This window comes from Symphalangus syndactylus, chromosome 2 (genome assembly GCF_028878055.3).
Source record: "Symphalangus syndactylus isolate Jambi chromosome 2, NHGRI_mSymSyn1-v2.1_pri, whole genome shotgun sequence".
Lineage (NCBI taxonomy): Eukaryota > Metazoa > Chordata > Mammalia > Primates > Hylobatidae > Symphalangus > Symphalangus syndactylus.
In genome coordinates this window covers 11,410,411-11,437,916 of record NC_072424.2, presented here as the reverse complement: position 1 = coordinate 11,437,916, position 27,506 = coordinate 11,410,411, and the positions used below count along the sequence as shown (strand labels likewise).

At 44.8% G+C, this 27,506-nt stretch overlaps 1 protein-coding gene across 10 annotated transcripts in view; it reads left to right on the top strand.

Moving 5' to 3' along the window:
* Positions 1 to 27,506, top strand: part of DOCK1 (dedicator of cytokinesis 1) — a 556,524-nt gene that overhangs the window by 84,543 nt on the left and 444,475 nt on the right. For 4 of the 10 annotated variants that reach the window (XM_055245663.2, XM_055245672.2, XM_055245691.2 and 1 more), the window contains exons 6-12: positions 2,462 to 2,610; positions 7,326 to 7,461; positions 8,643 to 8,800; positions 9,979 to 10,060; positions 10,796 to 10,931; positions 19,298 to 19,370; positions 22,849 to 22,928. In XM_055245663.2, the coding sequence (XP_055101638.2) occupies positions 2,462 to 2,610; positions 7,326 to 7,461; positions 8,643 to 8,800; positions 9,979 to 10,060; positions 10,796 to 10,931; positions 19,298 to 19,370; positions 22,849 to 22,928 (814 nt within the window). Of the gene's footprint in view, positions 1 to 2,461; positions 2,611 to 7,325; positions 7,462 to 8,642; positions 8,801 to 9,978; positions 10,061 to 10,795; positions 10,932 to 19,297; positions 19,371 to 22,785; positions 22,929 to 27,506 lie in introns of all 10 variants that reach the window. The other 6 variants (XM_055245656.2, XM_055245650.2, XM_055245634.2 and 3 more) reach the window with 3 other exon arrangements.

The window sequence follows — 27,506 nt, the reverse complement described above, 5'->3', positions numbered from 1 at the left end:
GTGCTTATTTAAGGATCCAGTAGAGGGAAATTACTATTTATTATTATTTTTTTTTGCCGTTGTCTGACAGTAGGTAATACCTCTTATCATTTAAGAAAAACAACAGTCTTCTAGATTTACCTGTGTTTGTCACAGGGATAGGGAAATATTTTACATTCCAGCTTCGTGTGCAATTGTCCAGTTCTCCTGATCACAGAAGAAGTCTTATTAATGCAGAGAGGTTGAAGCTCTGACATCTTCCATTTCATATTCCCTCAGGGCATTTCTTTGCACATAAATTCATATTTGCAAAAGATTACCTTTTGTTAAGCTTGTATTTCTATTCAGAGTGTTGATTTCTCATATGCTAATGTTATTATCACCAAGCTAGGGCTCTGGAAGGAAGTCGGTACGTTAATTTCTTGAGAACATAGAAAACTTCCTAAAGTCCTGCAGCTGCTTGTTGGGCAGGCTTGTTGTTTTTGATTATACAGTGGTTTCCTGTAAATGCACAGTAATAAGCAGTTGCAGTAATTGTCATCAAACGTACTGAAAAACCTAAAAGCGTAAAGTTAGCCATGAATGTTTTGTGTAAATCTGAGCAATTCTGTAGTCAGGGTTTCATCTTCAACTTAGCAATTTTTAAACAAAAATATGGCAACAAAACAAACAGGAGTTGATGCTAATAGTCAGTGTACCTACTTAAGTCTATAACCCTAGAGCAGGTATTCTTAATGAGCACCTTGATTTCCTTTTACAAAACTTAAATTTGCCTCTGATAGACTTACATGGTTGGATTTGTGCAAAGAAAGCTAAGCCAAAAAATGGCTATAATATTTTTATATGGGCTGGGTGCAGTGGCTTATGCCTGTAATCCCAGCACTTTGGGAGGCTGAGGCAGATGGATCACCTGAGGTCAGGAGTTTGAGACCACCCTGGCCAACATGGTGAAACCCTGTTCCTACTAAAAGTACAAAAATTAGCTGAGCATGGTGGAGCGTGCCTGTAGTCCCAGCTACTTGGAAAGCTGAGGCAGGAGAATTGCTTGATCCTGGAAGGCGGAGGTTGCAATGAACCGAGATTGCACCACTGCACTCCAGCCTGAGTAACAGAGCGAGACCCCTTCTCAAAAAAAAAAAAAAAAAAAAATGCATTTTTTGCTCCACATTGTAGATATTAGCAAAATAGTAAGGATTTTAGATAGTTGATACAGCCTTAGAGCAGTGGATAAGAGAAGGCAGCGTGGATATCAGAAACTCCTAGAAAGAAGGTTAAATACCAGAGTCAGGTATGTGGTTTAGATATGTAGAGGGGGAGTTTTTTAAAAAAGTGGCAGTGAACAAATTTAATGTTTTAAAGGGACCGTGACATTTAGATACCTTTTTGTTTATTTATTTTTTGAGATGGAGTCTTGCTGTGTCGCCCAGGCTAGATTGCAGTGGCACGATCACAGCTCCCTGCAGCCTTAACCTCCCGGGCTCAAGCAATGCTCCCACCTCAGCCTCCTGAGTAGCTGGGACTACACCTGTGAGCCATCATGCTCAGCTAATTTTTTTAATTTTTGAACAGATGAGGTCTCCTTATGTTGCCCAGGCTGGTCTCCAACTCCTGGACTCAAGCAATCCTCCCACCTCTGCTTCCCAAAGTGCTAGGATTATAGGCCGGAGCTACCAAGGCCAGCAATGCTTAGAATTTTATCACATTAGGTTCCACCTAGATTTCTTTTCATGGAAAGAACCACTGAGTTATTTTCCTTCAGATAATCCCTAATCTCCTTGATTATTGTACGCTTGTAATTGCAAGCTGCAAACTGTTGCTTTTCTTTGAACCGTCAATCCCATCAAAATTCTTAGAAAGTGGTAAGAAGTGTGAGTTTTGCATCTTATTTGCATTTTCCTCTTGTCACAAAAGCACCAAGAGCTTGTAGATTGAGATTTGGCCTCTTGAAGAAGTGTCTCTTGTGGGTTGTACACACCACAGTGTGCAGCAGCCTGCCCAGGGTGGAATACTGCTTCTTCCCTGAGGAGTTCAGGTTCTCAGTGTGCTGAGACGGGTCCAGGGTGCAGGGTGTTCTGAAGACCATATGTAGGTTGTAGAATTCAGATCTTTAGGCTCAGACTAATTCTGGAGGAGCTTTAGAGTTGTCCATCTCTGATCCAGTTGCAGGAAGCTCACGAGCAGGTGTTGACGCTCAAGGTCTAGCCTGTGTTGGGATCACCGTTTTGCTTCAGTGGGACGTAGGATGTTGGATGAAATCTTGGGGATTATGCATTACTTTTTATTCCTTTAATTTTTAATGTCTCATGGAAACCAAATTCCATATGTTTTAGTTTATGCTGAAAGCACCTTTTAATTCAACATTAACTAAATCTTATGATCTAGTGCTTATACCTCGTGTATTTGAAGAGATATCCATTCTCTACCATCTTCACAATGCTGTTTAATAACAAAATCTTTCTGATTGGGTTTTCCCCCTGTATAGCAAGATAACAGGGAGATGTTTCGAAGTGTGCGGCACATGATCTATGACCTTATTGAATGGCGATCACAAATTCTTTCTGGAACTCTGCCGCAGGATGAGCTCAAAGAACTGAAGAAGAAGGTCACAGCCAAAATTGATTATGGAAACAGGTTTGTTTATTTGAAAGATGATTTTACGCTTAAATTATCCAATGTAGTAACATCACTATAAGCCTTCAGGAGACCAAGATCACATTTTATCATAAAACAAAATTTCTACCATCAAAATAATGGCATGTTTTTCATTTTGAAAAGGATGAGGTATTTTCCATTGGATTCTGAACTGGGGAATTTTGTGAGCCATTCTTGAAACCTTGTCATTCTTCAAGGGATAGAGTCAAGAAGCCAGGGAGCCTGTCGTTTTCACCATTCTGGAGGGAACCCCATCATTACTCCCCTAGCAAGGAACTTTTACTTTCTGATCATAGTTTTTGACTTTGAGTCCAGATCTGGCGGGGCCTTGTGTAGTGACAAGCAGCAGGTTTCTTTCTGTGGAATCCCAGGTTCTGAGAGTTGGAGTGGACATTAGGTCACTGGAAAGTTTGTTACCTGTGTAGGCTTGCCAGTTTTCACAAACAGAAATACAGCCCAGTTAAATTTCACTGCAGATAAACAACAAATAGTTGCTTTGTGCAGTTATGTCTCTTACCAGAGCAAGAGCTCTTCCCATCCACAGCAGGCATCCCCCCAGCTCTGCATGAGTGCCTTTAGTGCTCACCCCTACCTACAGCTGTACCTTCTATGTTAGCACGTGTTTTCTGATGCTGAAAACAGACAAGCTGCTCTGATCCTAATTCTGCTGGGTCCTGTAACTAGAATGAGGCCATGCCCTTTTCCACCTGATAATATTTAGTTTTTCATAGAATAGCGGAGCTGCAAGAAGCCTTAAAAAGTATCTGGTCACATGGTTCCCAAATGCTCTTCTATTTCAGAATCACTTGGATAGCTGTTGAATTATAGCATCCCTAGACCTACGCCTTAAGGCTCTGATTTGTGGTACCTGGGATGCTGGCTAGAAATCTCAGGTGTTTTTTTTTTTTTTTTTTTTTGAGATGGAGTTTCGCCCTTTTTGCCCAGACTGGAGGGCAATGGCATAATCTTGGCCCATTGCAATCTCTGTCTCCTGGGTTCAAGTGATTCTCCTGCTTCAGCCTCCCGAATAGCTGGGATTATAGGCATGCACCACCATGCCTGGCTAATTTTGTATTTTTAGTAGAGATGGGGTTTCTCCATGTTGGTCAGGCTGATCTCAAATTCCCTACCTCAGGTGACCCGCCCGCCTCAGCATCCCAAAGTACCAGGATTACATGCGAAAGCCACCGCTCCTGGCCGGAAATCTCAAGTTTTAAAAATAGAGTTGGGTTGTGCTGGACAGCAGATTTGGAAAACTTCTGGTTTAATTCAACCCCCTCATTTTACACATTGGAATGTGGAAGTCAGAAAAGGGAAGGGGTTTGCTTCCAGCCATTCAGCAGAAAGGAGTCCGGGTAAATCAAAGAACCTTTCTGTAAAATCAGAATTATCCATAATTGTCTGGTAATTTATATTTTGAAGTGTGAAAAATTTCTTAAGGCAACGTTATGAGCAAGATGTGGGGTTTGGATTAGAAATGCTGTAGGAGAAGGTGTTTGTTTTTTTTTTCCAGAAAGCCTGAGATATTGGCTACTGTTGCAGCAAAACCCATTTCAAGAGCACCTGATTAAAAAAGCAGACTTTTGGAGCTTTGATGTGATTTTGTATTGAAGTATCATAACTTAAACTTATGTTCAGAGACCACCTGCTTAATTTGGCTGCAGGAAGCTAGCAAAGTACATTGTATCATGGAAAAATCTAGTTAAGGAAGGAAGTGTTTCCAAATACAGTTTACTACTTCGATAGGAAATACAGTCCTTAATAAGACAGTTTTTTTGCCCAAGGATCTCCAGGCTCCTCCATAATTTCTCCAAAGCCCAGCGCTCTGCATACATCTTCCTAGTTCTTCCTTCAGAAAACCTAAATTATGCAAAATGATATCACAGTGTTGAATGTTTGATTTTAAGGTGGGTGGATTTAATAAGGAAAAGATGTTTTGTGTCTTTTTCATTGATCGCTTAGGCATTCTTGCCTTTTTGATTTATTTTTAACCTGGGTGGAGGCGTTTGAGGAGCCGTTTGAGAATGTGATGAAGGTCTTGGACCATATCTCTAGAAAAATGCACATACACAATACACACACACAGGCACACAGACCCCCCAACACAGACACACACACAGACACACACACACACACACACAGTTCTACACATGATTTCAGGCTGGGGAGGGTTCCCACCCTGTCCTCATAGATGCATTAGGCGTCCATGGACTTCATCTCTCCATTGCCTTGCTGTGATAAGTTGCACCTTCATAATGGAAACTGACTCTGATTCAGGACCAGCTGAACACTGGTTGCTGAGAATAACGCGTAGAAGGGTTGACTGCACAGGCCACTTCGTTTGATGGTTTGCATGTGGCATTCTGGAAGGAGCATGGCTCTGCCATTGGAGAGTTCTGACACAGAACCCAGACTCTGGGCTTTTCTAGATGTTTGGTTTTGGAATAAATAACTTCTCCAAGCGTAGGTTTCCTCCTTTGTGCAATGGGTCTGACTGTCTGCTCTGGCAGGTGTGAGGTGATGACGCGGCAGGATGTGCACAGCAGGCTGGCACGGGGCTGTCCTCTCGTGTGTTCCCTGAGGGAACCCAATTCTGCGTGGCCTGTAGGACCTACTGGCTGGGCCTCCTAAGCTGGTGCTTTGTAGCTGCCCTGGCACCAAAACTGACATGTCCGTACCAGAACTGATCATGCCTTCACTAGAAGTGACCACGCCGCCACGAACATTGGCCCTACCCACAGTGGTGCTGACTCTATCCACGCATTACTGACGCTTGCCCATACCAGTATTGACCCCGCCCACACCATCACTGACAGTGCCTGTACCAGCACGTTCCTAGGGGCCGGTTCAGGGATAGGATAAGGAGTAGTATTTGGGAGGGAGGAGCTTGCCTTGTTAGTGAGACATGTTACAAAAATAACTAATGAGACTTTAAAATGCTTTTTACATTTTCTCCAGATGTCTTTCTGTTGGTCTTGAGGCACCCCGCTTACATTGTAGCCACTGAGGCTGTTTTCATGCAGTGCAAAAAGCCTCTATTTGTTTAAAGCCTGTTTACCCTGATGCTGCTGACAGGGCCAGTTGGTCCTCCGGCTTCACCATCAGTGGAATTTGCTCAATAGATATTAAAAGGAAAAAATGAGTTTTCTGTATTTGCCTTTCCAGTGGTACAGTGCTTGAGCAAAACTCCAAAGACTAAATGTGTTTGAGCTGCTGGCAGACTCATATCTGGCTTTAAGGTGTGTGTGACCTCGAGACTCGAAGTCTCAGGGTAGTTTTTTAGATGGAGCATTTATGGGCAATTCAACTTTCCTCTTTACTTTGTAACTACAAAGATGTTCTCTAATTGAAATTTATCATTCTTTCAAATGACTCTCTTCCCTTTTTCATATTGTTAAAAAAGCCTGTTTCCATCGGCTTGTTAATTACAGGAATATAATCCCAACGGCAGGGTAAGAGGCATCTATGGTTAATTTTCTGCCCTTAGACCTGCATGTTTTGTTAACAAGAAAGCCAGAACCTACTGCCAGATCACAACTCTTGATCTCTTTTGTTACACAGTTGTCTGTGTTCTTTAAATAAAAACTGTGGTAAAAATCATCTTACAATTTTATTGGATTTGAGGAATCGGAGAGAATATTCCCCAAAACATGTACTGTTATAGACTGGACAGATTTACTAGCCAGATGTTACTTGTGTTTTTAGTTGGTGACTACAGTTAGCCATCTGGCCAGGAAGTTGCTTAACCTTATTGTAGATAATGTCCATATGTTTGGTGTTCACATACAATAGAACATCTGTATTGAAAATCTTCCTGTGGCCTCATGTAAGGACTAGAACTGACTTGAAGTAGTAGGGGAGACATGCAGGGGACCCTACTGGGGTCAGTGGGGAGTAAATAAGGTGATGGGTAGATCTCTCCTCCAAGTTTCCTTCCCTCTCTCCTTCCTCAACTCCGTGATGATGTCACAACTGCCAGCTATGTGTCTGGGTTGATGGATGTATATGTGATTGCATATATATGTGAATATGTGTATGTGTGTGTGTGTACATATGTAGTATGCCTTAGACGAGGTGCAGTGGCTCACTCACGCCTGTCATCCCAGCACTTTGGGAGGCTGAAGTGGGCGGATCACCTGAGGTCAGGAGTTGAGACCAGCCTGGCTAACATGGTGAAACCTCATCTCTAGTAAAAATACAAAAGTTAGCCGGGTGTGGTGGCACATGCCTGTAATCCCAGCTACTTAGGAGGCTGAGGCAGGAGAATCGCTTGAACCCGGGAGACGGAGGTCGCAGTTAGCTGAGATTGTGCCACTGCACTCCAGTCTGGGCAACAAGTACGAGAGTCTGTCTCAAAAAAAAAAAAAATAGTATGCCTTAAAACTTTTCATATTTTACATAATAATTACTTCACTTGGGCCTTGTAGATCTGTAAAACTTCTCATTGGAAGACAAAGCCACTGTTGATTGCAATGGAAGTAAAAATTGAGGAATTTTTTTTTTTTACTTCTCCCAAGGTGACACATTTTGAGGTAAAGAAAGCAGCTTCCAAGAATTTTATATTCCTAATATTTGTGGGCAAGCCCGACTTTCTAGGATGTTTTTACCTGCCCAGTTGCTGTGGTGGAAGTTGTGCTAGGAAATTCAACCTCGTTGGTCTATGTCTGTGAACTTCTAAACTCTTGTTGTTCTAGAATTCTAGATTTGGACCTGGTGGTTAGAGATGAAGATGGGAATATTTTGGATCCAGAATTAACTAGCACGATTAGTCTCTTCAGAGCTCATGAAATAGCTTCTAAACAAGTGGAGGAAAGGTTACAAGAAGAAAAAGTAAGTTTGACTCTCTGTCATATGCCATTCACGTTTTCTCAGTAATAAGTTTTCAACATTAGTAAAATATCAGTCAAGCCCAGAATTTTCACTAAGAAAGAACCTGAAAAGGAGTAGCTGCAGAGTGTGTGTCCTACAGTCATGAGTGGAACGGAGCCTGGTGGCACAGGATGTCACCCATGACATGAAAGGGGGTTGGACAGCATTGTGTTTCATCTTAGGAGACAGGAGCCTAGTGATGGTGATTTTGTGCTCTCATCTGTCAAATGAGACACAAGACTTGATTCTGCATTTCCTCTCGGATAATGGTAGGCAGGTCATGTATTCCAAGCTCATTGAGGGCAGAGAGCACATGTCTTATTGGTCTTTTCATCTTCTATGATCTTTAGTGGTATCATGTATGCATTAGCCTATTCTCACCTTACTATAATGAAGTGCCTGAGACTGGGTAATTTATAAAGAAAAGAGGTTTAATTTGTTCATGGTTCTGCAGACTGTATAGGAAGGATAGCAGCTTCTGCTTCTGGGGAGGCCTCAGGAATCTTATAATTATGGCAGAAGGCGAAGTGGGAGCCAACACTTCACATGGCTAGAGCAGGAGGAAGAGAGGGTGTGCAGGGGGTGCTACACGCTACACTTTTAAACAACCAGATCTTGTGAGAACTCACTCACCATCATGAGGACAGCACTAAGGGGATGGTGCTAAACCATTCATGAACAGTCCACCCCATGATCCAGTCACCTCCCACCAGTATATATATATATATATATATATATACACTTGTTAATTCAACAAGTATTTACTGAGTATCTACTGTGTACCAAATGTTGAAGACATAATGATAAATGAGACAGATGTCCTTGGAGGGTTTAGTCTAATGAAGGAACAAAAAATTAAATAACTACACATATAATCATTATTTTGATTTATTGGATGGACACCTGAAAGTTTTGTATCTCTGAAAATACTCAGCACAACAGTTGCACAGGATACAATTTTTTGTCTGTTGTGTGAATGCATGATTTAAGAATGTGCAGGGGAGATAAGAAAGTGACTGCACCAAGGCCTTTGCTGGGTTATGCCAATGAGTTATTACAATTTTCTATTCTGTAGGGAATAAAGAAAGCAAGTGTTAGTGATGAGTGTTGCTGGGGTTGACTTTCTGTTTCCTTCCATACAGTCTCAAAAGCAGAACATAGATATTAACAGACAAGCCAAGTTTGCTGCAACCCCTTCTCTTGCCTTGTTTGTGAACCTTAAAAATGTGGTTTGTAAAATAGGAGAAGATGCTGAAGTCCTCATGTCTCTATATGACCCTGTGGAGTCCAAATTCATCAGGTGGGTGACATTTCTTGGCTGCTGTCTTTCCTCTTTGGTTAGTGTTAGGAACATGGGATCAGAACCACTGAAGCATCCCATCCATGCTGAGGGGCCTTGGATGAATGGCTGCTGGACACGAGCAAGTAACCGAGTCAAGAGCTGTCTTGGACAGTGTGATGGCAGCCAGGTGGGGCTCTGGGTCAGGGTGAACCTTCTTGCGTGTACATTGCTATTTGCTCGTAGAGTTACAGCAGTTGCAGGTACGCTCTGGTCGTATCTTAAGAGTGTAGCTGAAGATTGAAGTGATACTTTGTTTCCTAAGTTGTCTTCATAAGATTTTATGTATCCTGGTCCCTCAAATATCACTGTTTCCATTTTTCAAAATTTGGTTTCTATGAATGCCATTTCTGTGAGTTTTGTCCTGTTGTTTTTTCTGCAAGATGATTGGCTGGAATGCATCATTTAGAATGGTGCCACATACAGACTGTCAGTTAATATTTGTTAAATGAAAACACTGTAAGTCTATTTTTCCTGCTTAGCCTTCAGTATAACTTTCTGTTTGCCCAGATGGAAACATTGTGGTTCAACTATGTATGAATTGTGTGTGTGTCTGTGTATATGTTAAAACTCTAGTATCTTCACTTGTATTATTCAAAATTTGAAAACTTAGTGTATGAATGATACAGAAAAATATGAGTGGATTTTATTCTCACTTCTAATACAGACTTTGTTTCCTCTTGACATAGGATGCAGTTTTTATTTTACAGTGTATTTGGTTTGTCATAGGTTTTGAAATAAACATGCATTGTGCTGAATTTTATAGTATTGTCATTCTAAATGAACAAGTAGGCTCTTAAAAAAAAAAGAAACCAACTTAGAAATACCATTTGCAAGTAGTTCCATTACAGTGACAATCCAAGACATTGCACATTAAAACTTGGCAAGGTTTTTGCGCTGTGGATGTTAATTGATGAGTAGCTGTATGTGATACTTTTGATATTTATAAACTCATAGTTGTCTGTATAGTGCACCTACGTGTATTAATTATGAAGCAAAATTAGCCATACATTTTGCTTGTACGTACATCCACATTGTGCATACATCCATACATCCACATTGTACATCCAAATATGGATGTATATTTGGTACCCTGTTATTTTGAAAATTAACTTGCTTTTATTTCTCCATTTTTCAAGTGAGAACTACCTGGTTCGCTGGTCCAGTTCAGGATTACCTAAAGACATAGACAGATTACATAATTTGCGAGCTGTGTTTACTGTAAGTGCACCCAAAGATGGTCAGTTGAATTGGACACCATTCTAATGACTACTTTTAGTGATTTCTCTCTGCCTTCCTGCCACACTAGAACATGGGTCCCTGGGATGCCTGTATACAGGTTAATGTAGTATTACTAAATAGAGTGCATTTCCAGAAATCTTCTGAGTCTCTAGCCACCCTCAGAATCACCGTGACAAAGATTTACCCCGTTACCATGGAATGTGCCTCTTAAATGTGTATCTTTTTTATTTTTTTCCACAAGACGGAGTCTTGCTCTGTCACCCAGGCTGGAGTGCAATGGCGTGATCTCAGCTTACTGCAACCTCTGCCTTCTGGGTTCAAGCAATTCTCCTGCCTCAGCCTCCTGAGTAGCTGGGATTACAGGCATGCACCACCACACCTGGCTAATTTTTTGTATTTTTAGTAGAGATGGGGTTTCCTCATGTTCGCCAGGCTGCTCTCGAACTCCTGACCTCATGATCCACCCTCCTCGGCCTTCCAAAGTGCTGGGATTACAGGTGTGAGCCACTGCACCCAGCCCTTAAACATGTATCTTAAGCTCACTTAACAGTAATTGAGTATTGTTATTAAATTCCTTTTTGTCATATGAATGATTAAAATGATAAAAACTCGTCTGAGAAAACAGTCTCAATCCATTTTTTTACTGTCCTTTTCATTGGAGCTTGCATTGAATAATGGGTCTCCAAAATAATTTATGGAAACTAATATTTCTAGGACCTCGGAAGCAAAGACCTGAAAAGGGAGAAAATCAGTTTTGTCTGTCAGATTGTTCGCGTGGGTCGCATGGAGCTGAGGGACAACAACACCAGGAAACTGACCTCGGGGTTGCGGCGACCTTTTGGAGTGGCTGGTAATCCATTTCTCTGTGTTTCCTTGAGAGTTTCAGATCTTCACAGTCACTTTCAGAAGAACCACTGTTGAATGTTGATTGGACAATGGGCAGCTATGATTTATAAGCTTTTCTGCTGGAGAGAAAAAATATATTTATTAGTTATTGTCATTATGGCTTCAAGTTGACCTGCTAGGTTCAGGATGCTCTAGTCCACAAGTTTCAGATGTAAATCATATATTTGGTTTTAAAGTGGATCCCATCTTTCCCTGGGAGAGATCCTGACCCATATTCTCAGTATGTAGGGAAGCCAGTCAGTGGAGGTTTTCAGGTCTCGGTGATGGACATAAGAATGGATTTGTGCAGGAGGGTCAAAGCAACGAAGAGGAAGAAGGAAAGCAAACCGTGAAGAGGATGCGGTTAGCTTCATGTTGGTGCTCTTCCTCCGCCATGTTGGTGCTCTTCCTCCGCCGTGTTGGTGCTTTTTATCCGCCGTGTTGAGGCCGCCACGTTGGTGCTCTTCCTCCGCCATGCTGGTGCTCTGTTATTTTTGGTGACAGCATGAGGAATGTGAAAGACCAATTATCTCTGTTGAGGAAAGTTAAAGGCATACCCAGGAAGTTCTGATTATTTGCCCTAGTTCAATGTCACTCTCATTTTTCATAGTTTTGGGAAGTGGTTTTCTCTCTTTTATGGTTGCAGTACAATTTCATTACCTTGCACTGTGATATTTATTTTAATTTTTGTGATTTTTGGGATTCATATGAATATTTATGTGGGAAAAGTTCCTGATTCTTGACACACAGCTGGATTTTTTGTATGAACAGCTATGGAAGACATTCTTTCCCTTGGCTACCAGGAAACTCTGAACTTAGTCCATTCTCCTCTGCCTTTTAAATAAACATTATTTTTAGAAAAGTTTTAAGTTCAAGCAAAATTGAACAGAAAATACAGACAGTTCCTATATATTTCTCCTTCCTTCCCCTGCCTCCTCATTATCAATATCCCCCATAGATTGGTACATTGATTACAGTTGGTGAACCACATTGACACATCGTCGCCCTTTGAAGTCCATAGTTTACATTAGTGTTCATTCTTTTTTTTTTTTTTTTTGAGACGGAGTCTCGCTCTGTCGCCCAGGCTGGAGTGCAGTGGCGCGATCTCGGCTCACTGCAAGCTCCGCCTCCCGGGTTCACGCCATTCTCCTGCCTCAGCCTCTCCGAGTAGCTGGGACTACAGGCACCCGCCACCACGCCCGGCTAATTTTTTTGTATTTTTAGTAGAGACGGGGTTTCACCGTGGTCTCGATCTCCTGACCTCGTGATCCGCCCGCCTCGGCCTCCCAAAGTGCTGGGATTACAAGCGTGAGCCACCGCGCCCGGCCCATTAGTGTTCATTCTTGATGCTGTGCCTTCTGTGGGTTTCGACAAATGAATAATACTGTATATTCACCATTGTAGTCTCTCACTGGGTAGCTTCACCATCCTAAAAGTCCTCTGTGCTCCGCCTGGAATTTTTGGAAAAATATTTCAAATCATTTAAATAAATGACTTACTACATCATAAGGAGTAAGCAATAGCAGCGATATAGACATAATGAGAGCAGCATATTAATTCAATTTACTTCAATTCAATTTACCCATAGAGCTAACTAACGGAGTGTTCCAATGATTTTACCATTTGTGAGTGAAATGGTGAGGGTGAGGTGTTCTTTCTGAAGTCCCCACAGCCTTGGGCTAGGGAAATCCTTTTGCATTTTCATCTCTCTGTCTTTTTGTTTTTAGGAGACAGAGTCTAACTCTGTCACCCAGGCTGTGTGATCACAGCTCACTGCTGCCCCGACCTCCTGGACTCAAGTGATCCTCCTGCCTCAGCCTCCTGAGTAACTGGGACCACAGGCGCATGCCCTGCTAACATTTTCATCTCATGACTTGAATACATACTTGAAAATTGCCCCTCTATTTGTTAGAGCCTGTAGCATCTTTTACATGTAGTCTAGTGTTATGTTTAAAATACCTTTCATTTTCCAGGATTGTTTTTTTTTCTTTTCCACCTTGATGGTAGTTTTAAGAAAATGTTTAATTTTTGTCTCATGCATAATTGGCTTCATTTGAGCAATCAGAGACATCTTTGACAACACAGGGAAGTCGCTCCTCTTTTGAACAGCAGAGCTACACATTCTCTGGTTATTAGATTACAAGATGGATTGTGTCATAAGTTCCTATGAATGCGTAGTTATATTTCTTAAAGATAAAATCTAGACCACAGGCTGACAGTTTTCACCTCTTTTGATTAAAATTTTTGGAATTTAAAAATTTGGAATATTTTTCAGTTTTCATTGGGTTGACATTCCAGGAAAGTCTAGGTACTAATGGATGGAGAGGGTGATGGGCATGGGCTCAGCTGACACCGCTGTGGCCTTTCACTGTTTCTTACATGCTCACTTAACACTTGGTTGATGGGGTTTAGAGTTAGGTTGGGCCCCCCCAGCTCCTGGAGTTCTCCATGAATGACAGAAGCCTGGGTTATTCACTGGGGCAGGGTGGGCAGCCTGGACATAGTTCCTTGTTTCTGGAGCCCCCACCTGTGTAGTGTTGGCTGAGACACTACGTCTGGTCACTGGAGTTTGGATCCCTGGCTGTGTAGCCACCAGGGACTTCTGTCCCCTGGTATCTGCTGACCACATGGACACCCCCTGTGGTCCCTGGTTCCTCCTGTCTGGACTGGTCTCTGGTTCCTTCCCTTCCTGTCTTGTGTCCCTGGTGCCCACTGATATTGGGGCTTCTGAAAACCCCCCTGGGGCCAAGTTCTAGCCTTGTCGTCTTGCTCATGAATTCTCCGGAGTGTGGCTTCTCCTCGCTGCTCTGCTCTGACTGGCACATGGGGTGTCACCCCTCACTTACGGGTTGCAAAGAACCTGTGTGAACCTGCGTGAACCTGTGTGAACCTCTGTGAACCTGTGTGAACCTGCGTGAACTTTTATGAACCTGTTGTGTGAACCTGTGTGAACCCGTGTGAACCTTTATGAACCTGCATGAACCTGTGTGAAGTGCTTCAGAGATACCCATAGGCATTTGTTTTCCTCTGTGGGAAGATTTCAGGCCTGCAGCTGTTAATGTTGGGTTTCCAGGTCCTTTGAGTTCTCTGTCCCTTCTCGTGTCACAGTTGTCCAGCAGTTGCTGGTTTGCCTGGCTCCACTGCATGCCCTGGGTGGGGATGTCCTGTTCATCCTTCGGTCCCAAGCACTGAGCACTGAGCCTTTGTGGCCTCTGTGCTCACTCCAGAGGGGCCAGTCTTCCTAGACCTGCTCAGCTGGTGTGTGTCTGTACATTATGAGTAAGAACCTGGCTGGGCATAGTGGCTCACACCTGTAATCCCAGCACTGTGGGAAGTCGAGGTGGGCAGATCACATGAGTTTGGATGTTCGAGACCAGCCTGGCCAACATGGTAAAACCCCATATCTACGAAAAATAAAAAAATTAGCCAGGCATGGTGGTGCATGCCTGTAGTCCCAGCTACTCAGGAGGCTGAGGGAGAAGAGTTGCTTGAACCTGGGAGGCAGAGGTTGCAGTGAGCTAAGATTGTGTCACTGCACTCCAGCCTGGGGAACAGGGAGAGACTCTGTCCCAAAAAAAAAAAAAAAAAGGCCAGGTGCAGTGGCTCACACCTCTAATCCCAGAACTTTGGGAGGCCGAGGTAGGCAGATAATGAGGTCAGGAGTACGAGACCAGCCTGGCCAGTATGGTGAAACCCTGTCTCTACTAAAGATACAAAAAATTAGTTGGGCGTGGTGGCGCGTGCCTGTAATCCGAGCTACTCAGGAGGCTGAGGCAGGAGAGAATTGCTTGAACCGGGGAGGCGGAGGTTGCAGTGAGCCAAGATCACGCCAGGGTGACGGGGCAAGACTCCATCTCAAATAAAACAAAACAAAACAAAACACAAAAGTAAGGACCTGATCATTCTGCTTGTGGAGTTTGCAGTTTGCTACTAGAAACTCTTCTCTGAGACATTTCATTATGTGATCTGGCTATGTAAATTTTTGGTACAAAAGGTAAATATCTTAATGCAGTGGTTCTCAATCCTAAGTGAGTATGAGAAAAATCTTGTGAGCTATCAATAAAAATTCTTGGTCAGGTGCTGTGGTTCATGCCTGTAATCCTAGCAGTTTGGGAGGCCGAGACAGGCAGATCGCTTGAGCCCAGGCATTCAAGACCAGCCTGCCAACATGGCGAAACCTTGTCTCTACTAAAAGATACAAAAGTTAGCTGGGCGCTTGGTGGCTTGCACCTGTGGTCCCAGCTACTCAAGAGGCTGAGGTGGGAGGATCCCCTGAGCCCAGGGAGGTCGAGACTGCAAATGAGCCATGATCGTGCCACTGTACTCCAGCCTGGGCTGCAGAGTCAGATCCTGTCCCCTCCAACCCCCCCGCCCCCCCCAAAAAAGAAAAAAGTCTTGCACAGGCCCCACTCCTGTCCAGGAAAACCAGAATCTCTACTTTAACCAAAATCACTTGTTTGTCACTATGGGCCACTCAATGACTGGCAGTTTGCTGCCACCAGACCACCTTGCCCTCCCTGCTCCGCCCCGCTTATCACATGGTGGCATTCAGCATGTCTGGGGAGTTTTTTTTAGTAGGAATTGCTTCTAACTTATTCAATGTGTTGTCCAACCAGATGTTCTCTTTGTTACTAAGAAAGGACACTTGGTCAGGTGCAGTGGCTCACACCTGTAATCCCAGCACTTTGGGAGGCCAAAGTGGGTGGATTGCTTGAGTCCAGCAGTTCGAGACCAGCCTGGGCAATATGGTGAAACCGCATCTCTACCAAAAAAAATATATATATATGTGTATATATATATACACAAAAATTAGCCGGTCGTGGTGGCGCATGCTTGGGGTGGCCAAGGCAGGAGGATTGCCTGAGCTTGGGAGGTTGAGGTTGCTGTGAACCGTGGTGGTACCACTGCACTTCAGCCTAGGCAACAGAGTGAGACGCTTTCTCAAAAAAAAAACAACAACAACAACAAAGGAAGGGATAGAAGGGATGCTTCCCACATCTGAGAAGGTTGATCAACATTTTGATAATCGTATTCTACCTATTTGTATGCTACTTCAATTTCCCCATGCAAATTTAATTTTGAGGCTTTCTTCAGAATGACTTCTGCATGTCTGTGTCAACAGAGTTCAGTTCCTTAAAATGAGAAAAGTGTTCATGGACCTTGAAGTCTACAGTTCTTAGTCTTCGGTTGAAAATAATGTGTCACATTTCTGTCTTTTAACCTTTTTATAATGTAACCTTTTCTATCTTTTTCTAAAAGATAGAAAATTGTAAAAATAATGGAAATTTTATGGAAAAGTGTAGTTAAATAAATTATCCATAGTTTTACATAGCCAGGGTAGTACCTCATGTTTATTCCGATATGTTTGTTTCCAAATTTTTTTTTCTGTGTGTGGCATATGATTATTAAATACAATATCGCATCCTACCATGTATTTGTTTATTTAACTGATTGATTTTTTAATGTCTTTTTAGTCCCTTTTTTGCCATCTTAACCATTTTTAGGTATGCAGTTCAGTAGTAAGCATGTTTGCATTGCATATACTTTTATCTTTCTAACAAACCTAGCATTATCTTATGAACATGTCATTAAGTATTATTTAAAAATTCGGCATCTCAGTGGCTGCAGCCTGTAGCCCTGTGATTCCAGCAGTCCTTTGCTCTGGGCTCTGAGGGTATCTCAGCCTTGCGGTGTAGTAGCTACGCAGTGAGCATCCTGGGTCTCGAAGCATCCCACCTGTGCCTGTTTGCAGGACAGCCCCTGCAGCGGAGTTGCTGACTTGCAGGGTGTGGGGGTCCATTTGCTGTGAGCAAGTTATCCTGATGCAGCCCCACCAGTGGGACCGAGCCATCAGCCCCTCCCTGTGAGACGTTTCTCACCTCCTGCCTTCTGCTTTGCCGCCTGTGCTGGCCCTGGGCCTCTGTCACTCTTGTCCTGACGCCACTGCCTCCTTCCTTCTCCTGCCCTCTGTCTTCCAGCATCATGCGGTGCCGTCTGTCTTCCCGGCCTCTCCCTCACACAGCTGTACCGACTTCAGCTGGACTCTGTCTTTTCACCATCCTCTTACCTGAATGTAGAGACCTTGGGCTGGCTGTTTGGGGGAGATTTCCCCCCAAGTCCTTTATTTCCTCCTTTGGTGTCAGGGACATCTTGTCCAAACTGCAGGGAGCACTCCCTCCGCGTGGGGCTGTGTGCGGAAGAGCAGTCAGGAGAGTCCCTGGGAAGCGCGATGAGCGGTGATGACTGGTGACGTCAAGGCCTTCTCCTCGAGGCTCAGGATGGGTGCGGGACTCGGTGTGTTTTCCTCCTGTGGGTGCTCGGGCTCTGCTTGCGTTTCCCGCTTGTTTGCTGCCTTCCTGCACATGGTCCTGTGTTCCAGGGCTGGGCACTGGGGATGTGGCAAGGGAGTCCCATGGTCAGCTGAGAGGAGCTCTGCAGGCACCTAGCAGGCCACCCAGGACCAGCTGGCATGTGAGGGCGGGCCTGCTCGGGTCACACTCCCTTGGTGGGCTGCTGCCCAAATGAGTTTATTGAAGGATGCTGAACTGGTGGTCTCAGGCATCTCGGAAAAAGGTAAAAAGGTGGGTGCTGCAGTCAGTTGCGTGTGGGTCAGTCACCCCCAAGAGTGCTGGAAGCTGGGAAATGCTTCCCCCAGGCCAGGTGAGGGCCCGTGTCCAGACCATGCATCTTCTGAGCAGCTGTCAGTTGATGTTCCAAGTTATCTGGGATTCTTTGACCTGTATCTGCAAACACAGCCGTGGGCTCTTGGCTCTTTGAGTCCTGGGTTCAGTGGAGTGAGTGTCGGTGTCGTCTCTTAGGACACACTGCTGAGGCCCCTTGGGCTCCACCAGACCAAGCAGGGGATGAGAGTGCTGCTGTTTTGGTTCTATGCACCCCTCCCCCTTTTTGGAGGGTGGTGACGGTGATGGTAGAAAGGAAAATTTTCAATATATGATTTCTTATATATTGGACAAGGTATGTTTAGACTGATCCTCTTACCTGAACATAGAGCTGGGCTACAGAGAGACCCTTCTGGGGAAGGGTCTGGTGCAAAGAAAATAAACAAGGCATCTTCCTCTCTTAATTCTTAAGTCCAGCGTGGCGGTTGAGCAATAGCAGACACAGGGAAAGTGACCCGGGCCATCTGGGGTTATTCTTGGATTTTCTTGTTCTGTCATGACCAAGGGCAAAAGGAATTGTTTGAAAAGTAGACTGTGTCTGGGTTTACCCCTGAATGTAATCAGGGAATGTCTTTTAACACAAGAACATTGCAAAGGATATTAGCCTTTCTTGTGATGTTAGCAAGCCTGGACCTCCCGGGGGGTGTGTTTGTGAAGGCAGTTTAATAGGATTGAAAGAGCTTGGGTGTTGGAGACTTTCTAGCTGTAGACTTTGAGCATGCTTGTTCATGCCTGTCTTTGAGCCTCAGTTTCTTGTCAATATGGTAGGTGACTGAGGATTTGCCTTGAAGTGTCCTCTTGAAACAGCATTGACAGATACCAGCATGTGGTGGGTGCTTGGTAAATGGTAGCTACTTGTTTGCTTAATTGTTTGGGGGAAAGCAAAAATGTGAGGCTCCAGAACAGTGCTGGCCAGTGTGGTAACCACTTGTCACATGTGACTAGTTAAATTTAAATTAAATGAATGAAATGAAAGTAAATTTTCAGTTCCTCCGTCATGCTTTCTACATTTTCTTTTTTTCTTTTGTTTTGTGGCAGGGTCTCACTCTGTCACTCAGGCTGGAGGGCAGTGGTGTGAATTCTGCTCACTGCAACCTCCACCTCCTGGGCCCAAGCAAGTCTCCCATCTCAGCCTCCTGAGTAGCTGGGACTACAGGTGCACACCACCATGCCTGGATAATTTTTGTATTTTTTGTAGAGATGGGGTTTTGTCATGTTGCCTAGGCTGGTCTCGAACTCCTGGGCTCAAGCAGTCTGCCGGCCTTGGTCTCCCAAAGTGCTGGGATTACAGGTGTGAGCCACTGCGCCTGGCCTATGCTTTCACATTTTCGTTGCTTGTTGTTAATGGAACATTTTCCATCATTACAGAAAGTTCTATTGGACAGGGCAGTTCTAGGGTGACAGTTGGATAATAGGCAAAGGAAATTATTAAATGGAACTCTGCCATTTGAGCCCCAATTCCATTTGGGCCAGCATTTTCTGATAACTTAATTTGTCTTTCAAGCATGGAAATAATTTAGACTTGACTATGAGAAAACAGCTTTTGCTATTGTTTGCCAGAAGATATTCTGATGTTCCTTTGTTTGTTTGTTTGTGTTCTGTGATTATAGCATTTAAGCCAAAATAATCTCTGTTCTCTTTTTGTCTCCAGTGATGGATGTAACAGATATAATAAATGGAAAAGTAGACGATGAAGATAAGCAGCATTTCATTCCCTTTCAGCCGTAAGTATGGAGCAATTCAAGTACTTAGCCAGATATAATGTGGAAAACATAGGCTTGTAATAATTATCTTTATAATTAAATGGATAAACATAAGTAAGGATTGATTATTTTATAATTATGAAAAACCTCTTTAGTCACTGCTGTAGTATGTGGAATTTTTTGTAGCCATAAGAATCCTGGGTCAAAGTTTGTTGATGGTCCTGAAAGTAGGAGATTTTACTGGTAATCACTGAATTGCCTTATATAGAAGGCACAGAATTACAACTCTGCTCTGAGCCTGAATGTTTCTTTACATAATTGATTTATTCTAGTAGCTATTTGTATTTTCAAAGCACAATGCTTCCAAATTCATCATAGGAGGTTGCTGTTTTTAAAATAGAAAACCAAACAAAATTGTGATGAATTATTTTAAAGCGAGAAATAATGCTTTAAAGCATATAATCACACTGCTGATTTTTGTGTCTGGGTTTTTGCTTAGAGTGGAGCCTATCTGTGTTCGTTTTTAAGCTTTCTCTAGTTCTGACCTGAAGTCTTTAAAGAGGCACGGAAGCTGAGAAAAAGCTCTTAGAGGAGATTCATTAAATTGATTATCTGATTTGTAGGTAGAACCCAGGGAACTTGTGGGAAGAATTGGCGTTTATTTCCTTCGTGTGGAAGCAAGAGTGTACCCAGATGATGGTCGTTGGCTACTTAAGGGCACTCCTATTCCTCACAGAGGAGAAGAGAAAAAGGAATCCAGATGGTTGAGGTTAATTATAAGAGACAGCTTCCTCCTGGGTGTGGGGTTGGGGGGCGATGTTAGGGGAGAGTGCACGGTAGGGGAAGTGGAAGCCACCTGCCATAGTGCTCTGCAGTTTCACTTTTCCCTCATTTTTATTCTTACTCAACTTCAGACTTGAAACACATTTTTAGATTTTAGAAATTTTACTGTTTTCAGCTGTTGGCTGAAGGGTTTAGGAGGAGGGTAGTAATTGGGTGGCTGAAGGAGCCCTGTCCTTGGGGGCCCGGAGAAGTGAGGTTGGCTTCCCTCTGCCCCATGCATCCTTGGTGACGGACCACCGCACTCAACCCCACCCGACTCTTCTGGGTCTTGAGTGCCACTGGCTAAGACAGAAAGAGTATGGCTTCCTTTGCAGGCAGGCGATCTGGTCACGTAGCACCCTAAGGCTTTTTGTACAGCTCAGTAGGAGATTTTGCTATCTTCTTGACATAAGAATAACAGCAAACCCTGTGTTATTGAGCTGGGAGTCAGGGTTAAGTTATATGTATCTCACCATGCACAACTAGAGGCAAAAGTCTCTTTGTGGCTTAAATGCTTTAGGTTTACTCTCCTGTCCAGTGTGGTAACCATTAGCTCCATGTGGCTATTTAAAATACTTAAAATGAGCTGGGCGCAGTGGCTCATGCCTGTAATCCCAGCACTTTGGGAGGCTGAGGCAGGAGGATCACCTGAGGTCAGGAGTTCAAGACCAGCCTGGCCAACATGGCGAAACCCCATAACTACTAAAAATACAAAAATTAGCCGGGCGTGGTGGCAGGTGCCTATAATCCCAGCTACTTGGGAGGCTGAGGCAGGAGAATCATTTGAACCAGGGAGGCAGAGGTTGCAATGAGCCCAGATCACGCCACTGCACTCCAGCCTGGGCGACAGAGGGAGATTCTATCTCAATAATAATAATAATTAGAATGAGTTAGCATTAAACATTTAGTTCTTCAGTCACACTGGTCCTGTTTCAAGTGTTCAGCAGCAGGGGAGGTCAGTGGCACCATCCTGGGCAGCACATACACAGCACATCTCCAGCACTGCAGAAAGCTCTGCTGGATAATGTTGTTTTGTAGTCCCACCCAGTGAGGAGAGTTTATAAAGAGAACACAGTGCTGCAGAATCTGAAAGTTTCCTTAGCAAACAAGGGGAACGGTATCGTGGAACATGGGCAGATATTGAGGTCATAAATAAAATACACCTTTGTAAAATTATAATATTAAATTGCCTCATTCTCTCATGAGAAATAATGCAGCCCCCTGCTGTTTTGAATGCTGTATTATATATTAGACCTCAGAGGTTCTTGATGCCCAGATGTACCACTAAAGTTGAAATTACCTGTTGCCTGCTAGTGTCCTCTGTGAAAAGTCAGAAACAAAAACAAAAACAAACCCAGCTTGAGGGATTGTTTGTAAAGTTAGGGAGGTTATTAGTTTTAGATTCACTGATTTTCACAGAACATGTTATGAGTTGTTTGAGATTGCCTGTGCTTTGCTGCCATCTTTTTCTATCTTGTAGTGGAATGTCCACTTGAAAAATATATTATTCCATGTGTAACTCTTATGTAATTTGTGACTCCGTGAAGACTAATAGACAGATGAATATTTGAAGTGTTAGAAACAAAAGAACAGCATGATTTTTAATAGCAAAATAAGCAATGAAACCAGTTCTTTGGGAAATGTCATGCTAATGAAACCGTTTTTTGCTCCATTAAAACTGATTTATTATCTCACAGGGTTGGTTTTAGAGAAGGAAGCACATTGCACATCTCCCTCCCTCCCTGTCTTTTTTAACTTGGTGAAGTAAATGACAACAGTCTTCAGTTTCCTCGAGTCATGTGGCTCAAGTGATGGATAGCACTGTCCTTGTTCCCAGGATTGATTTTAAACATTATGGCCATGCTGTCTATTTTCTTGCTCATTTCATAGCGCACTTCTCTGTGCTACATGGTATTTCTGTTTGGGCATATGCTACCCGTTTGTAGCCAGTCTCTCATACAGCACAGCGTCTGTCACAGGCTCCTGGTTCACGGGCCCTGAAAACATGGGTGGTCTGCGTTCATAACGGCGCCACACATGGGAATAGGTAGTGGTGTTCTCCAAACACGGTGCCATTCTTCTCCCATGTGGTCATTTTAGGGCCTGTTGTGTACATAGTCCAAGAGCGTAGAGTAGAAAGCCTTTACAAGCAGTTAGGTTCCAGGGATTTTTTTTTTTTTTTAATCTCGATTTTGCTTTTCCCTTTAGATCAACCTGCCCCTTGACCTATGCTATGTTCAGAATTATTGAAATTGGAGGAATGGCCATAAACATTCTTTGGGATTAAATGCCTTTCAACCATGTGGCTTTCAGACAAGCTCCTTTTTTTAAACACAAGTGTCTGATGGAGACGCAGTGGAGGCCTGGTGCACGTTTATTCCTGGGGAGAGGGTTGCCCTCATTTGCTCTGTTCCCTCTCGTGGTTCAGCATTTTCCTGATCAATGCTTTTCCCTGTTTCTCTTGTCACCTCTCCCATCCTTTGTTGTGCGTTGACTCATGATGCCTCCCTCTCGCACTCGGTGACGATGATCTCTTATGTTCCCTTGTTACCGTGACCCATGGGTCTCTGTGCCCCTTTGTCTCCTGTGGTCTTGGTCGTCCCGTGCCCTCCAGGCTCGCGTTGGACGACGCCATTCGACACAAGCCGCTGAACATGTCATCCCGTTTTTCACCCAGGGTGGCAGGGGAGAATGACTTCCTTCAGACTGTTATAAACAAAGTCATCGCTGCCAAAGAAGTCAACCACAAGGGGCAGGGTACGTATTTTCCTATTTTGTTTCTATCAGTGTGTATTTGCATGTGTTGGGACAGTGCTGTCTGGATTGGTTTTAGTTTGATGTTGATCATGATGGTGGTGATGATGATGGGGATGACAGTGATCGTGGTGGAGAATGTGTGTGACGTGTGACATGTACAGTGTATGACGGTTTTCTTGCCCATCACCTTTGTGAATATTGCTAAGAGCCCACTCCTGGATGGAGAGGGGGGTCAGATTAGATGTTTAGAGGAACATGCAGGTGGTAGGCGTAGCTCCCTCTGCCCATGTTGTGTGCTAATCACTGCCTGCTCTGGGTCTCCCCTGCTGGTCTCCCTAAGAAAGTGATTTCATTTGTGCAGACTTGCTCCCCTGAGTTCTTCATTTAAGTGATTTCTCCGCCCCTACACTCTGTCTCACACTCACCGGTTTTAATCCTGCACTGACACGTTTCCAAGCAGCTGACCTGCTGCTGGCAGAAGGAATGAATCAATCACCTCGGGCTGGTGACAGTTGGCACTTGGCTGGCCAGGAGGGCTGCCAGGAAACAACTGTGACTGAGGCCCCGCCTCCAGCCCAAGGGGAAGTCACCTTCAGAACCTGACCGTTTCACTCCCTGATCCATGCAGACTGCCCGTAAATGCGGTAGAGCTTAGGTGAACAGACCTGCTTCATCGTCCAGCTACCTTATGTCACTAGACTTTTAAAAAACAATTATCTTGATTCATTTCCCACTGTTCTAAAGGAGAATGTGAATTGAGCCTGAAGAATGTTCTAGAGAATGAGCCTTCCTAGGGCTCTGCAGGGACCTCCAGCTTTCTTCTGGTGTGAACTACCCCCCTCTCTGGCAAACAGTAGCAGGACAAAAACCCCAACCCAGAACGTTAATGGGATGCGGCCTCTGCAGACAGAGCAATTTTCAGCTGACCCAGGACCCATCTTCTCCTAAATTAACAGCCCTCCCAATTTACACTTTAATTGAAAACCACAGGGAGGTCCAATTAGGGCTGTTTAGATTGGATTCACTCTCAGGCTGGGAGTGCCAGTGCAAAGGTTGCCAGCCGGTCCTTCAGTGCTTCGAGCTGGGACTGCCCTCGGATCTCGTTTCTTTTGCAGTCATCAGAGTTTTGATAAACTTTTATTAGAGTCATTCAGGGAAAGTGGAGTTTGGTGTCGGGCCAGCAGGAAATCACTGGGAAAGAGGACCAGGAACCTGCCTCTGCCAGGCTCACTGGTCTGTGGCCAAGATCTTTGAAGCCGGAGAACCCTGGGCTCGTGCCCGGGGGTCCAGTTCCTTGCACTTCCGGGAGGAGTGGGCATTTTCAAGTCACAGGAAAACCGAGGGAGAAGAACAGTGATAGTTTTGTCAAGGGGATCACAGGTGACTTCCTGAATCAGAATGGCCTTAGGCAACATGACTAGTGCTTGTTTTCCTTGAACCTGAATTTTCTCCAGGGCACAATGGTGGGTGGAATTCAGGTCAGAGGTGAGCGATGTGGCCAGCCAGGGCAGCCGCACAGATCGGCCCCCGGGACTGCAGGGCGCTGCCCACCGGAGCTCATTTTATCACCAGCAGCCCAGGCTTAGCCTGATCCTTGCTTGTGTGTCAAGTGACTGTTAGCGGTCCCAGGAGTGGAAGGGACATGGAGGAGATATTCATCTTCAGAGAGAACCGCTGGTTCTCTCTTTTTTCATGCCTCTGTCCACATGCGCCTCCTGTCTCTTGAGCTCACCACTCGGCCTTGGCCAGTTTTTGGTTTATGCCAATATGTTTCCTCTTCACAATAGACAAAATCCTGAATATTTATTCCAAATTATTCTGATCCCTGAACCCAGAGGTGTGGGACATTTTATGTGGACAGTGAATTCATGAAGACTCCAGACATCTGGTTCTGTCGTTTGAGATAGAATGTATGCTAATCCTCTTTGTTTTTAGTTATTCTGGTTAAGCAAATGCCAACCCCAAATGCACTTTTTTCTCCTATGAGAAAAGCATTTAAAACACACGGTAATCAGGAACATTTAATTTCCGTTTTTAAAGTGTGTGGTAATAAATTTAATTGTGTCACTAATGCATTAGTTTATGTATTAAGGTGTTTGAGCAGGCTGGTGTTTCTGAGAAAGGTGTTTGAAACGCAGGATTTCTAATATTAAGTGTTAGGTGTTCCATCCTCATGTCTTAACCTTTGACCTCTGTAAATAATGACCTCACCACATCCTGCAATCCTTCAAAGAGCATCTTTCTTTAAGATTTATTTTGTGGACATTCATTCTCCAGGGAGGCTTTTGGACTCAAACTCCTGAGATTTGAGACACTCTTAGCTGCATCCTGGTGTCCCAGGGAAGACCAGCTCCCTGTCAGCCACGGTACCCATTCCTCAGGCTCTTCCGTCAGGGTCTGGGCTTTGGTTTGCTCTCCCGGAGGCTGGGGCCAGGGGTTAGGGTGAGGAAGTGCCTGGCCCTTTGCACATCTGTCTGCTTACCTATTCTGCAGGTCTGGAGCTGCTGTTAGCTCAGGGTGCTTTCGTGTGAATTAGAAAAAGAGGCCTCATCAACCGGGTGAGTAGGGAGATGAAGCCAGTGCCAGGGCCTGTGGCTTGGTGAGCCAGTAGAAGCAGGGTTTAGCTCCCACTTGCCTTTTGTGGTAACTTGTCTGGTGAAACGCATATTCTGGGCAGTGGTACATGTGCTCCTGTCTGGGTGCCATCCCCGATACCTCTTCGGGGACCGCTTTCTATTGGTGGTTCTTCCTTCCTTCAAACTCTCCCTCCCATGATCTGGAATTTCGTATCTTAAAAAGAAAGGAAAAAGAAAAAAATATATTTTTTAAAAAAAGGAAAGAAAAGAAACACCAAGAAGCAGTGCTACCCTGAGTAATACCTCTGTCTCTGCATATGTGGCTTCTCCCTCTGGTCTTCATCTCCCATTCATCTTCGCCCTTCTGCCTCCCAGCATCGGCCCTCTCCCTGAGCGCCCCTGCCCTCCCTGCCCCCGTCTCCCAGCAGGAGCCCTGTGGCTGCATGGGCACCATCCCGTCCCAGTTTCCCGTTTCCCCTGTTATCTCTGACGTCTCTGTCCCCTTGTGAGCTCTCAAAATGAGCCCTTCTCCTGCCTCTCTTCGGGACTCTTCTTTCCTTCCCCACTCTGGGTGCTTGCCCTTCAGGCAGCTCTGCCTGGGGGGGGGTCTTCCTGTTCCAAGGAATGGTACCCCCGGGACTTGCTAGTGGTTGTGCCTGCAAGGGGCACCGTCTCCGTAAGCTGCGCCTCCTCCTATCCCAACTCCCCGTGGTTCTGCTGATTTGACCTTCACGCTGGTCCCCTTTCCCACCCTCCATAATGGCGTTCACACCCTGCCAGCCAGCTAGGATCATGCGGTGGCCTCCCTGCTGCGATTCCATCCCCACTGTGCTTTGTACTCCTGCCTGCCCGTTCCCTGTAGCCACAGGGTGTCAGGTCAGAGCCTGACTCTTGTTCCTGATCTCCGCTCTGGGTGCCCCTGTCCTTCAGATAGACCACGGTGCCTGCTACCGCAGCCTCCCCACTGGCTTACCACAGCATCTGGGGGCTCCACTTCCCCTGGGTGAGGACAGGTCTGCAGTTCCCTCGCTTCCTGCAGGTCTCAGCCCCAAAGTACCTTACTCTGTGACCCTTGAGACTGGTCCCAGGATGCCTTGCAGTGTACTCAGGACTTCTCCCATGAGAACTTCGCAGTTGCGTGTTTCTCTAAGAAACTGTGCAGTTAGCGTTTGACTGTTGGCAATGGAAGCTAAACCCCTGGCAGGGGAGATCGTGAGGGTCTGCCCTATGTCTGCAGTAGGTGCAGTGCCCAGTATTTGCCTGGCACATAGTAGGTGCTCAGTAGCTACTTTTGAATAAATTAGAGGGACTCACTAGATAGCAAGAGGAAAGGGGGTTTCACCAGCTGGCAAAGAACAAAACATCATCCGTGACTTTTGACTTCTCAGCACCAAGTAATGGAAATCTATGCAAAGGAGAACGCCGTTTCCAGGATAGTGGATACAGGAGTGGGCAGCCAGAGGACAGGGCATGAGGTGTGAGACTGAATCAAGCAGAGCTGCTCCCGTCAGGGACAGCCTGAGGTGCCGGCACCGCTGTCAGTTACCTCCCAGGGCTGCTCAGAAGGCAGGCTGCCGGAGGACAGGCCTGTGACTGTCTCAGTTCCTTCCACCCAGGGCAGGGAGCTGAGCTGAGGGTGATGGAGGGCGGGTTCTGCTCTGGAGGCATCTGAAGAGGGGACAGCTGCACACACACACACACACACACAAACACAGACACACACACACACACACACACACAGACAGATACAGACACCCCCCCACACACAGATATAAACACCACAAACACAGACACACGCACACACACACAGATACAGACACCACAGACACACACACACAGATACACTACACATACACACACACACACAGAGACACCATAAACACACACACAGATACACCACATACACACACACACACACACACACACACACAGAGACACCATAAACACACACACAGATACACCACAAACACACACACAGATACAGACACCACACAAACACACA